At 52.1% G+C, this 13,275-nt stretch overlaps 1 protein-coding gene across 1 annotated transcript; it reads left to right on the plus strand.

The window, feature by feature from the left end:
* Nucleotides 1–7,012: 7,012 nt before the first annotated feature.
* On the plus strand, nucleotides 7,013–11,998 carry LOC131214963 (basic helix-loop-helix ARNT-like protein 1). The gene is made up of 10 exons (XM_058209318.1): nucleotides 7,013–8,038; nucleotides 8,552–8,740; nucleotides 9,455–9,538; nucleotides 9,609–9,939; nucleotides 10,023–10,140; nucleotides 10,214–10,396; nucleotides 10,474–11,277; nucleotides 11,374–11,490; nucleotides 11,562–11,798; nucleotides 11,862–11,998. Exons 1-10 carry the CDS (start codon nucleotides 7,746–7,748, stop codon nucleotides 11,996–11,998), a joined length of 2,493 nt encoding a protein of 830 aa, XP_058065301.1. The 5' UTR covers nucleotides 7,013–7,745.
* The last annotated feature ends 1,277 nt before the right edge of the window (nucleotides 11,999–13,275 follow it).

Consider the following 13,275-nt stretch of genomic DNA (forward strand, 5'->3'; position numbering starts at 1 on the left):
GGCAGGCACAACCTTCGGCGATAGTTAACGTTACCGAGCGCAACGCGACACGATGCAACCGACCGCCCGCAAACCCGCTCCCAAGCCGCCCAGCCCCACACGTTGGTGGCATTAGCCGTGTGACGCGTGGGGTGGTTGCGATCGCGCTCGCGGGTAGTAGTAGTGAGATAGGAACATGCCGAGGTGCATCAGTGTGTGCATCTAGTTTCGCGTGGCACTGCAACTGCACCCGCAGGTGCACAGAGGGATCCGTCGCTCGTCAAAGAAGCACACAAGTCAAGGTTGGTTTAAATTTAATCTATTAAATTAACAAAGCAAAAGGATCATTAAATATCGAAATTGTATAACTCGAGTTGGCGGAACTCAAACAAGGAACAAAGACCCAGCCCGGGCGGAGACGCTGACCATCGGGCGGTACGTGAGATACGTTCCGTTGGTTTATCCTGTCTTTTGACCGTTGGAATGCCACACAGTGCGCACCGCCCCGGGGCTCGCGCATGCTGCCTCGCCGGTCTCGCTGGCCTCGCCAGATCCCCAGTTCCACCCGCCGGAGATTGGAACGATAAAAAGCCCCCCGAACGGCACACGAGAACACACACATACCCACCGACGGGGGCTGTTGTTGTTTGTTGCGCCCTTTTCCATCGTGATTAGACGTGCGATCGCGGCTGGCTGGCTGGAGTGGCGTGGTGGCCAGCGAGAGTCTGTATGCGTCCGCGAAGGGCAGATGATGCAACAGGGGCCCGCGCAGTGGCCCACAGTAGGTGGGAAACAATAGTGATGCGTCGGTGAAAACGGATGCACGTCGTGCGCTTGAACTTAACCCCGAAAAGCAAGCGGGTCGCGTGGCTACCGTGAACTTGAAACCGGTGCGCCGACGACGGACGGACGGTGGCCGTTTGCTGACGGGCCTAATCAGCGCAGCCGGACTGTAGGGTAGCTGTTTTGTACCTTCCGCGAGGATTAGATACCGGAAGCGGGCACCGAAAGCCTTTTCTCGACTCAACATCCCAAAGTGCGAGTGAAGCAGTGGTGCAGTGAGTGCAACAGTTGGTCTGGAGTGCATCGGGTATTATGTGCAACATACGGCTGGTAAGCGATAAGCGACAGAATAATGTTGAGTGTGATTCAGGGTGATGTCGTGAAGGTCGCTCCCAGGCATCGTGCGAACTCGTGAGGGGCGCAAAAAGGGTGAAATTCTAATGCAGTTGCGGTTGCAGAGACGAGGAGAAAACTAGAAAGTGAAGTGCACGGATGTGCAACCGATAAGATAATGTCGATCTTGCGTTTGTAAATGTCCCGTTTGAGGGTGTCAGAGAGTGTCGAGCGAATTTTCAATTGCCGTCGGTGCTCCGAATGGTCATCTGTCCAGTTCACCAGCTCCATAAACGCAACAGTACCAGTTGGTGTTGGTGTAACGGTTGTAACGATAAGCTGATTACACAACACGGGTCGTTCTATTGACCCTGAGGTTCCTGTATCCGCATCCACCAAACAAATAGCGACTTGAAGGAGCGGTCCACCGCGACAAGCGCGACGGGGAACCGCCGTGAGTTGCGTGCAGCAGCGGTCCCTAAGGTAGGTGGAACTGTAACTCGTCCGCATCCGTAAATAAACGCTGTTTACATCCAATAAAGGAAGTCGATTTCGCGCCACAAAACACGGCCCGTAAGTGGGGGGTGTAGGTTCGGGAGACTTGAATGACTTCCCTGACGTCCATTGCGCGCCATTTACAACGCCTTTTAGTCGGGGCGATGCGCTACGGGTCGCTGGAAAAGGCAGAATAATTACGGGGCTTTTTGCAAAACACACACAGACACACCGACCCGGACTGGACTGGACAGACCACTGACTTAATCAATGAAGTGTAATTAATTATGATTTCATTAATGTTACACAATCACCGCTGTCATCACTTGCGTCATACTTGTCGGAGGTTTGTCGAATTCTTCGATTCTTTTGCAATACAGTGGCGCTACGTTTAAGTTGTAACTCACTAAAGCTTCCCTGCACCGGTCAACATCCCGGGAACGAAACTTTTAAATCAATTTCGAGGTGGTGATTTCTCGCTTCAGGGCAAATAATGGGGGGCGACAGGGCGATAGGTTAGCCACAGCTGGAGAACATGGTCTAGGATTGAGGTAAAAGTCCAAATACCAAACGTACTATAATGACGTTTCGGAGGACGTGTAAGTTGTTTTTCCCTTTGCATTTAATTAATAAAATGAATGGCACTACTAGTAGTGGTACATATGATCATACCCTAATTTTTCATTTACCTGATTGGGAATGAATTTTAAAAGCAATCTCATTTTGTGCTAACCTTAACCTACGTTTACTTATTACTAAATCTAATTCTAAACATAAACTATTTACGGTTCACCCTTTAAAGGGTGTAGCTACAACGACCGATAGTCATTTCTATCAAGGGCAACTCATGTTTTGACCGATCAAAGCCATCATAGTAGTCGTCGTTTGAACAGTAAGGAACAGTTCTTCCGCAACCCCCCTCCCTTCATTTGTTATTTATTTGCTCTCCTAAGGTGCCATCTTTTTTCCCCTTCTCGTAGTACACATTGACTTCGCTTAAGTACACTAACCGTGAATGGTGAATCACTTTACGAGTGGCCGCGGGTGCCACGTTTACTTCCAGCAGCCGACCGGTTCCACCAACACAGCCTGGCTGGCCAGAGAGTGGTAGTAGTTCCCGATGCACTCCGAGTATTACACAATCGAGTGCGCGCAAAACGGCGAATCAAAACAATTAGTGGCCAGTAGGGTGGCCACCAGTGCAGTGGTGCCGGTGATCCGCCTGAGCCTGTGCGGTGGTGTGCGTGAAAGTGCAGCGCACCGTTCTGACGTTCTAAAGTGCGCCGCGCAAAAAGATGTTCGCGTGCAGCGTATTATCAGTGCACGGTCCAAGGACGCTCGTGTGTTCTTCCCATCCGCGCGCCCTTTTCGGCTCCGCCCCCACGGCCACCCGGAATTCACGGCCAACGGTGGAGGCGCCTGGTGGTGGTGTTGGTGGAGCAGCGAAGCCACACGCGCCACGGGCTTGACGGGCGCCGAGCTCTCGAACGGCGGTCACGGATTGCGTGACGGATTGTTTGTTTACAGTTGGTACATTTTCCGGGAGCCACGCTGGTAATTTGGGCTACTTTTGGAAGTACTCACGATCACGATCAACCTCGTAGTAGTTCTCTCAGTCTGTTCTAACCATTCATTCACCGTCCCCGCACCGGAGTGGTGGCCGCTCGTGGCAGCAATTCGCCAACCGGTTTGAGCTCGCTTCAAGTGGCCGGGCCGGGCCCGGCCGGGTAATCAATATTTGCGTTCGCCTCGGGCCCCGTTTGCGTCGTCTGGAACCGCAGGCTCGTGCATAAAATCCTGCCAACCCGCCCCCAGGTCGCCGAGATCGCTTGCACTGTATTTACCGACCGACGACCGGCGGTGACTGACTGTTTTCCTTATCTCGCGCCTTTGTGGCCGAGAAAAATGCCAAGAAAAACAGTTCACCGTAGTGGTGGGCAACTTTTATCAGCCATCATCAGGACAACACGCCCGCTGCCCGTCACTGGCGTTAACAATTATTATGACACCGGATGATGGTCACTGTTTACCGATCGTAGTTATTTGCTCTTTCATTACCGCTTTTGCGACGCCATTTCGGGATCGGAGTGGAGGAGAAATTTGTGTTTGAGCATTTGTACCGTGCATGGCTAATTGTTACCTGTATTTATTAGCACAGCCCGTTTGGAGCCTCCAGGCAGAAACGGGAAAAATATGGAAGATGATTTTCCACTCCAATTAAACTTTAGCCGGTTGGGAATGGATTAATTGAAATGGCGGGATCGTTAAAACTTCTTCCTGGGGCGGAGTTCGCAAATCAAATCGAATGCAAATCCTTAAAGGAGAAACAGAATTATTCAATTTTAATTTAACGCAAAAACGTGACATGAGCCAACATATGATCGTTACTTGGATTTAGCGTGTTCTTTTTTTGTCCTTTTCTTCACCAAAATGTTGTTCTGTAAGAACCACCACACATAGTATTTGTTATGTATGATATAAAGAACAGCCCAACCAAGAATCATCATAGCAACCATTGACAACACGGGCACAGTTAGTTGATGGTTTGCACCAAAGTCTACACCGAATCACCGAGGAGTTGGCAGCGAACCGTAAAGTAATAGAGAAGTGCTAATTCAAACACAATATCGACCTTCAAATTGGTACTGAAATCAAACTAATTTAAATTAGCGAACTCAACGTAAAATAAAATGTTTCATTTAATTTGAAGCGGTCTGACGAGGCTGAACTCCATCGCAGTAGAGCCGAATGGTAACTGTATAAGGCTGACATTCATGAACTACGGACCATATAAGAAGTGGCATTAAAAGGTACCAATTTCATAAATCATTTCATTTCATGTTGCTATTTTATATACCACCATTAAATTGAAACTACTTCTTCTGTTCGTAATGAGAGGAAACTTCCAAGCCGAGTGTATTACAGAGCTGTGATTACAGAGCGTCATCCTTCGAAATCCTTGGTACAACGGCAAAGAATGCATCTGTAACTTTAGCTACTTCTCCGCTAGGTTGAAAGGAGATGCATCTGGCCGGCCAGACAAGGAAACCCAGGTCACATCGTTGCCTACCTCCCAACCGGTTCCATTTCCCTTCCTTTTTGTGTGCATCTCACGCAGCAAATTGACTCCTTTGTAGCGTCAAACGCCACCTGTTGAGCCAATTATTCGTGTAAAAGCAAAGAAATGTAAAGGCAGTGAAACTAACGACCCCGGGTCCCCCGGTAGCGACTGCACTAACGGAAACGGATTTATGCGGAAGTGGTCGGTGGCGTTATTACGGTTCCGACGAAGGGAATCGGAGCCGATCCAATGTCGTAATCATAGTCCCATTCCACGGCCACGGTGGACTCGTGCGGCCGGCTCGAGAGGAAAACAAATAATTTCACATCCTTGAGCGCACAAGGACCAAAGTTGGGGACGGGAAAGCATTAACCTACTGCCGCCGCGTACGGACTGGGCACCGTCTGCTCGTGACGGGTTAAAATTGCAGACAGCCATTCGTCTTGTGTACCTTTTTTAGGGCTTGCGGGCGAAAAGAAAAAGAAAGTTTTCCAACCAACTGAGGGGAGTGCCAGAGACCGGTGAGTGAGCGGAACCAGACCGATTATCGATGGACGAGCAGCTGGCCCAGGTTAGGGGCTCGTTCTGCAGTTGACAAATATTTGACGTGGCCGATGGATTGAGATTGGAAGATTGAGTTGCTCGTTAAAGTCCGAGCGTGTTACAAACATTGATTCACATCGATCCGTCCGATTCTAGTTTGGTGGAGTAAATAAAACTGGCTACCGAGCGGCGAACCACGCACCGTGGCGCGATAATTGAAATGAAAGCCGAGCCCGGAAAGAAGGCTCCTAATTAACGCACTTCGATGCTCGCCCAGAAATGCTACACCGACCGGGTGCTATCGGGTGTTATTAACCTCTCTCTCTCTCGCTCTCTCTGTCCCTGATTTGTGTCTCCCGATGGCGAACACCTTCTCAATTTCCGTTTGACGTCCACAGAGGGCCAGGCGTTTGTGACGAGAAACTTCTAGACTCATCGGACGGCACCGTGGTGTTGCTTGGCCCGCGCCAAGATATGCACATGCTAATGGCGCGGAGATGACCGAAATCCCGATTCACGACACACCCGCGGGGGGTGTCGATGACCGGTCCGCCCCGGCCCGATTTCCATCGGATTAGCATCCCGGGCGGCCCATCCATAAAACATGGCCCCGCACGGCCCCGTTCGGCCCGAAAAGACACATCAACGGTTCGGCCGGATGAACAATCGGTGCTTCAATGCTAATTCCAAAATAATGGCCACCAGCGGACCACGGAGCTGTGGCCCTCCGATTCGGGGTTCGATTGAAGGCAGACGAAATAATGATGCCGTTGGATTGGATGAATCGGTTGTTAATGCGCTTTTAATTCCGCTACCGAGCGTGACCGAGACCGAGCGATTGATTGTTATTTTACTGATTAAAATCTCGGTGAAATGGCCTCTTTAACTAGCTTCACACGGAGGTTGGGGTCTCTACGGCTGACTTCCAGGCACCCGACCGAGCCACAGAGCTGTCACATGCAATGACTCCGCTTCCAGTCGGTCGGCTCTTCCGAAGGACGACGACGAATCCTCAGTCATTCGACCCGCCCGGTTGACGTATTGATGAGCCCATCGGGTGGGAAGAGAATTATTACATCACGACCGTCATCCGCAACCACCGTCTCGGTAAAGCGGTAAGCTTGATCCGGTTACGTAACCGGCGAGTGGCGAGTGAACCGTTGTTTCAGATCACCAGCGACCTGGAGTCTGTCTAGTGAATTGTTTCCGCGAGGGGACAACTTGTTGCTTTCGGCCCGGATGAGAACGGAGATTTGCCAGGAGCTCCGTAATTCGCGGTTATAACCAAACGGAGTCGCGCCGCAATGGTCGGCTGCAGGATAAAACGTTCGTCCTGCTCGTTTTGGGTGGTTCCACAGACTCCCCTTCCCGGGAATCCTTCTCTTACAGCGAGAGTCACTTGTGGCGTGAACCATTATTTTATTTCCCCTTTTGGATATTCTGTCTATGGACATTCGCATATAATGGGTTAGTTGTTTGGCGTTCCTTGGCATAGGCAAAGCACAAGATTCTGGACAAATGGACTGTAGGGTATAAAACAGGTCCTGGCCGTCCTGCGCTACACAACCGGAGCGCACTGTAGATGCCCCACCCGCGTTCAGCGGAAAGGATATCCATTCGTCACCGCAATCGTTGGGCCGGGCTTCCGGTCATGTCGGGGCCCGATGGGGCCAACCGACGAACGGTGGCTCTATCTCTCTCTCTCTCTCTCTCACGAGCCAGGGACATCGGTTGTTCGGCCGCACCGGCTTATAAAAGTGCCTGGCGGGCGCTCGGAGTGCGTCCAGTCGTTCGATGGCGGTCCTCGGGTGACGAACCGCCAACCCGCCCTGTGTGCCGTGCCGTGTTTTGTGGTTTGTGCCGCCCGATTGTCCCCCCGTCCCCCCCGTCGTCCGCACGTGACGTGCCCGTGGGTTCGTTGCTGCAATGCGGTTTAAGTCTCCCGTTCGGTTCGGGTGCCTTTTCGTCCAGTGGCCAATCTCCGCAGGATACCGTGGATAGCCGTGCGTGTGTTGGGAACTTCGAGCGATGCCGTTTCAGCGCCGTGCAGGTGGCGTATATTATGTTACAGGTGGCCCCGAGTGGTGCGATTGATTGATTTTCGCTCCGTTCCTGACCTCGTCCATCGTCCAAAGCCCGATTCCGAGGCCAGCCGGGGTGGTGGTGATTGCGTAATCTAATTAGTGGCAACCAGTAAACTAGATAGAACCCGCCAGCACTCGTTCCCGTGTCCTGAGTGTTGACCAGTTCAGTTGCGACCGTTGCGCAATATCGGGTGTGCGTTTGTCCTTTGTTTTCGACCGGTGAATGCCTCCGATTGGAAGAAGGTGGCTGGTGGCTTCGGCAGAAAATCTCGCCTTGTGTGATAAAATTTAAAAATAAGGAGTGAAATGGTGTGTTCTTAAAATGGTTGAATAGTATTCTGCTTTTTAAAATTCGCGTGTGACAAGATTGAAGCGATGTTGACATCCACTTCCATCACGACCCAACAGTGACCGTAAGGATCCTTTCCCCGTTTGCTGTCGCCGTCGGAGGATCCGAGTTTGGCGAGATGGTTGCCCGAAACTTTTCACTGCAAGACATGCCCTACAATCGCGTCCTGCAGGTGCCGGATGATGAGCGCGAGTACCTCACGCTGGACGAGCTGAAACCGCACCAGCTCACGGAGCTCGGTGTAACGGTTTCGTCCTCGCTGCCGGTCACCTCCCAGCCACAGAGGACCGTTCCGGCCACGGCGGACATGGCCCCGAACGGCGCGGTTCTCAGTGGGAGCGATCTGCTACCGAATTATCACCATCATAACGCTTTCTACGAGCTCGGAGCATCGCACGCACCGATGGCCAAGTAAATATTGACCAGCCGTCAGCAGCTGCTTCCGTTGTTGTTGATACTGCTTTGGCTTTAGTCACGCGGTCAGTTAGCTGTAGTTAGTGGCTCGATTTTTCTTTCATGGTTTAGTCATACTAAGGCAATGTTAGTAAGAGAAGTGTAATTTTTAATTCAATAGTTTGATCGTGATCGTTTTTCTTTAGTTTTAAGTTAACACATTCTCTAGTGAGGCTCTGCGTCATTGCCACCGATGGCCAATGACGATATTGTATATAATTTAATATTTAGGTTTAAATACGCTATAATAAGGATTAACAGACTTTATTGATAAGAGTTGCTGCCTTTACACGGAAAACATTTTTCAAAATTAATAAATCAAAATTCTTTTAAACCCTATGTTTGTTATTTTTTACTCTGCTTGTTCAAACATGATTGTAGCTACCTATTTTTACTATATTTAGAATAAATTTATCGGATCTGAATTGCCAACAACTTAACGGAACAACTTGTTACGGTCTGTATTTCCAGCTCCTCGGCCGTTCCGAATGACCATATGACCGGGCCGGATGCCTCGCTCCTGGTCGATCCTTCGCTGGCCGGTACGATGTCGGCGGTGACCAACCTGAGCGCCCTGTCGGTGGCCAGTAGTGGCCACCATCACCACCACGGCCACCAGACCGGAGGCAGTGGGCCACGCAAGCGAAAGTTTTCGTTCAAGTAAGTCCGTAAGAAAGCGTCCCAAGATTTAACCTTTAACCCTTCCTCGGTGAAGTTTGGCTTTGGTGAAGTCCTACGAGTAACTACGCTCGGCATTGTGGTGACATTTGCTGCAAAAACACAATGCCAACTGCAAACGTTTGAAGTGCCGTGCTCCAAAGCGAAAAGTTCTCGGCACTCGGCAAACTCGGCACAAGAATCCTTTGCGTAGCCGGATCCGCTGCGAGGAGCTGGGCGCCATTGTCACCAACCAACCAGGAAGGTGGCAAGGAATCCAGGGGGGCTGAAGGATCGGTGTTCAGCGGGAATCCAGTGGCGTGGTGTTAATTTAATAATTATGTAAAATCTGTCAACGCCATTTCTTTTGAAGCGTCACCATGAACCGTCATCGGTGTGGGGGGGATTTTTTGTGTTTTCGGAAACAACCTTTACCGGAAGCCCACGAAAACGCCCGTTTGGCTCTTTGGTCGGGGGGACGGGGGTGGCAAGCTACTTTCGAGCACCTCTGACGTAATGCCATTTGCGGGGCTACCGCTAAACGCAGACTGTTGGCGGCAGTCATAAGGATTCGCGGCCAACTGAACTGTCGCGCGCGATACGCGCAATGATTGCCGATTGCCGTGGTTTTCGCTGGCTTAAGGAATCGAATAGACCTCGAGCGTCAACCAGCGACCGGGAGCGATCTGTAAATAACCGTATCTCGTATCGGTGCAGTTCCCATTGCAGTGATACAAGCGACATCGAGGATGACACGTGCGATGACTCCAAATCGGTCAGGACGGCCGACGAGAGCAAGAAGTAAGTCGGAAGCATCCAGCACGGCGTTCAGCACTGCATTGATCGATGCTTTCCGTTCCGCTTTTTGCAGACAAAACCACAGCGAAATCGAGAAGCGACGGCGGGACAAGATGAACACCTACATCACCGAGCTGTCCGCGATGATACCGATGTGCCACGCGATGTCCCGAAAGCTCGACAAGCTGACGGTGCTCCGGATGGCCGTGCAGCACCTGAAGACGATCCGCGGTGCAGTCCACTCGTACACGGAGGGCCACTACAAACCGGCCTTCCTCTCCGACCAGGAACTGAAGATGCTGATCCTGCAGGCGGCCGAAGGCTTCCTGTTTGTGGTCGGGTGCGATCGGGGCCGTATCCTGTACGTATCGGAGTCCGTGTCGCACGTACTGAACTACTCGCAGGTTCGTTGCGCTTACTGAGGGGATCAACATCCGCGACTTCCCGCGAAAGTATGAAGGTTGTTTCTCTCTCTCTCTCTTCGAAGGGTGATCTACTTGGGCAGAGTTGGTTCGATATCCTGCACCCGAAGGACGTGGCGAAGGTGAAGGAACAGCTCTCCTCGTCCGATCTCAGTCCCCGGGAACGGCTGATCGATGCCAAAAGTGAGTTCCTGACTTGATTAAATAATGGGTAAAATTGGAACCTAACGATGTCCCTTTTTTCCCGCGCCGACAGCGATGCTTCCGGTGAAGACGGACGTACCGCAGGGTGTGACGCGACTGTGCCCCGGTGCCCGCCGCTCCTTCTTCTGTCGCATGAAGTGCAAGGCGAACGTCCAGATCAAGGAGGAAACGGACACGGGCAACAACGTGGCCAGCTCGACCGTGTGTCACCGGCGCAAAAAGCAGCTCAATTCCGGTGAGTGGTGCCCGTTCGTGAATCGCCAATTCCGCGTTATTTCCTCGTGTCCCATAATCAAGTCTTTCACTCGGCAGACAAGAAATATTCGGTGATACAGTGCACCGGCTACCTGAAATCGTGGGCTCCGGCCAAGATCGGACTGGAGGAGAACGAAACGGACGGTGAGGGTGACTCCTGTAACCTTAGCTGCCTGGTAGCCGTCGGCCGGGTACAGCCTAACCTCTGCAGCCTGGCAGCGAGCCAACTCGCAGGTACCGGGCAAACGTTACAGCGACCGAGTGACAACGGCAATGGATCCACCGGCAACGGAGGTCCCTCCTCAAACACGGGCAATGGCAACGTGACGTCCACCAGTAACGGAACGTCCGGTACGGTAGGCAAACCGACCGTCGGTGGGAGCAACATTCCCAACCTACGTAACGTACAGTTCATCTCACGGCACGCAATGGACGGCAAGTTCCTGTTCGTGGACCAGCGGGCAACGCTGGTGCTGGGGTTTCTGCCCCAGGAACTGTTGGGGACGAGCATGTACGAGTACTACCACCACGAGGACATTCCGGCGTTGGCCGAGTCGCATAAGGCGGCGCTGCAGGGCACCCAGTGTGTGACGACCTCGGTGTACCGGTTGCGCACCAAAGAGTCCGGCTTTGTGCGGCTCCAGAGCGAGTGGAAATCGTTTCGCAACCCGTGGACGAAGGACATCGAGTATCTGATCGCGAAGAACAACGTCATCCTGTCGGAGCTGGCGGGCGACGGTGCGGCTCGCAATGGGACCGGTGGATACGCCGCCGATTTGGCCGACGGAACGAGCGAAGCGTCCGGTGCAACGGGGCGACCCGGTGGCCAACCGAACGTTGGGTACGAGTTTTTCAACCACTGTAAGTGTTTGCCCTCAGCGCTCTCCCCAGTTCAACCGTGTTCGAGTCTACAGTGAGTGGGCTCTTGGTTTCGATTTTTTTTCCGGTTCCGGACAGCCAACGGCCGGGAGATACAACGAATGATCAACTCGCACGTGGAGGCGAGCAAAATTGGCCGTCAGATCGCGGAACAAGTGTTGGACCATCAGCGGCGGCTGGGTGATTCCTCCTCGGGTAAGTATTCGTTACAGCTACCGGGGCGAAGGGCACCAGTGCTAAGGCACGGTTACCGTACCTTTCCGCAGAGAGTAGTCCCAATCCGAACGAACCAACGCTGCAGCCCGCCTTCAGTTCGGTCCTGTCGGAGACGACCCATTCGAACGACGGCACCTCGGGTGACCACAGCCTGAACACGTCGAGTGGCGTTTCGCCCTCGTCGGTTCCGGTCGGCGGTCCGTCGGCGGTGGTGACACCACGGATAAACGGGACCCTACCCGGCTACGGTCACGTGCAGACGAGCGCCCTCTTGAGCCCCGAGCACGGTAAGGTCCTTGCGGGAGACCTCCATCTGGCCTGCTCTACCTCTTCTCTTGTTCTCTTGGCAGATGTGTCGCAAGCGCAGGTCAGCAGCACCGACGGGAACGATGAGGCGGCCATGGCTGTGATTATGAGTCTCCTGGAGGCAGACGCCGGACTCGGTGGGCCGGTCGATTTTTCCGGCCTCCCGTGGCCCCTCCCGTAGACACTCGACGCAGGGACACTACGCATTCAGTGCATTTTCTTCAAGGCTATGATCGTGATTCAACAACGGATAGTTACCAGGATACCAGGGGCCGGGGTGAGCCCGGGACAGAAAGCGTTGTACATAGAGTTTTCCAAGCGCCTACGGTTGAGGGCCACCTATCAACGAAGCGATACGATTAAAGCGCGGAACGAGGCTAAGGTGTAAGAGTAAATGATTCCTAAGGGGGTGCACTGTGATGGGTGTATATTTTAAGACTACATTATAAAGACGAAAACATGTGTACAAAATGCCAAACGTTGAGAAATATATGGGTCCATCCATCAGGTGGATTTGGATTGCAAACTCTACCGATTACATGGCTTTTACATTCCCGGCGTTTCAGAGGATCGGATCTTCCTGGTGAGGAATCTGATCGGCTTCCCTTCTCGCTTCCCGTTGGATGCAACTCGCACCAGCTGAATTTGCAAAGTGGGGAGGAGCTTTTAAACATTCACCACGATTGCACACAACATTGTATGCATGTCACTGGTGCTACCTACCAGTCGCACCTGTTCCCCTAGCATTTTTGGGGCTCTAGGTTTTGAGGAATATTTGGAGTGGATTGTTCCGATCGAAAAAAATGACCATACGGAAACCGCGCAAGCCACTGAAATGGCCAAGAAGTAGGGCAACATGTGAAAACCTCTGCTTTGGGTGGAGAAAAAAAGCGCGTGTAGCGTTTTCCGAAATGTTTCTCCTGAAGCTTCCGACGGAAACAGATTTTCGTTGGTGCACTGCTACAAGTCTTACCTTACTGCCTTACGGTCCCAGCCAATTTCTTTCCAATTCCAGGGAAATAAAGAAAATTGTAACGACGACTTTTGAGTGGGTTTCAGGAAAACTCTGGATGACTTCTAGATAACGTCCGATCGGCTTCCCTTCCCGCTTCCCGTTGTATACATGTCAAAACACGCACCAGCTGAATTTGACTCAAACTGCTTGAAAACTATCCGAATTTCTCTGAGATTCACCCAGATTTTGTATGGGACCCCCCCTTTGCAAAGGGGGGAGGGGTTTCAAACATTCACCAGAACATTTCCCCACCCCTAAAACCCCCGCCTACCGAATTTGGTTGGATTTGCTCGAAAACGTTTGTATGGGTTGCGTTACGTATGAGACGTTACGTATGGGTCGTTACATTACGTTACGTTTGTATGGTAGCCCCCCCTTCCCGGAGGTGTGGGAGGATCAAACTTTCCTATTCACAATCCGGGGTCACAAAACTACGCTGTGCA

The sequence above is a fragment of the Anopheles bellator genome, chromosome 1, assembly GCF_943735745.2.
Source record: "Anopheles bellator chromosome 1, idAnoBellAS_SP24_06.2, whole genome shotgun sequence".
Taxonomy (NCBI): Eukaryota; Metazoa; Arthropoda; class Insecta; order Diptera; family Culicidae; genus Anopheles; species Anopheles bellator.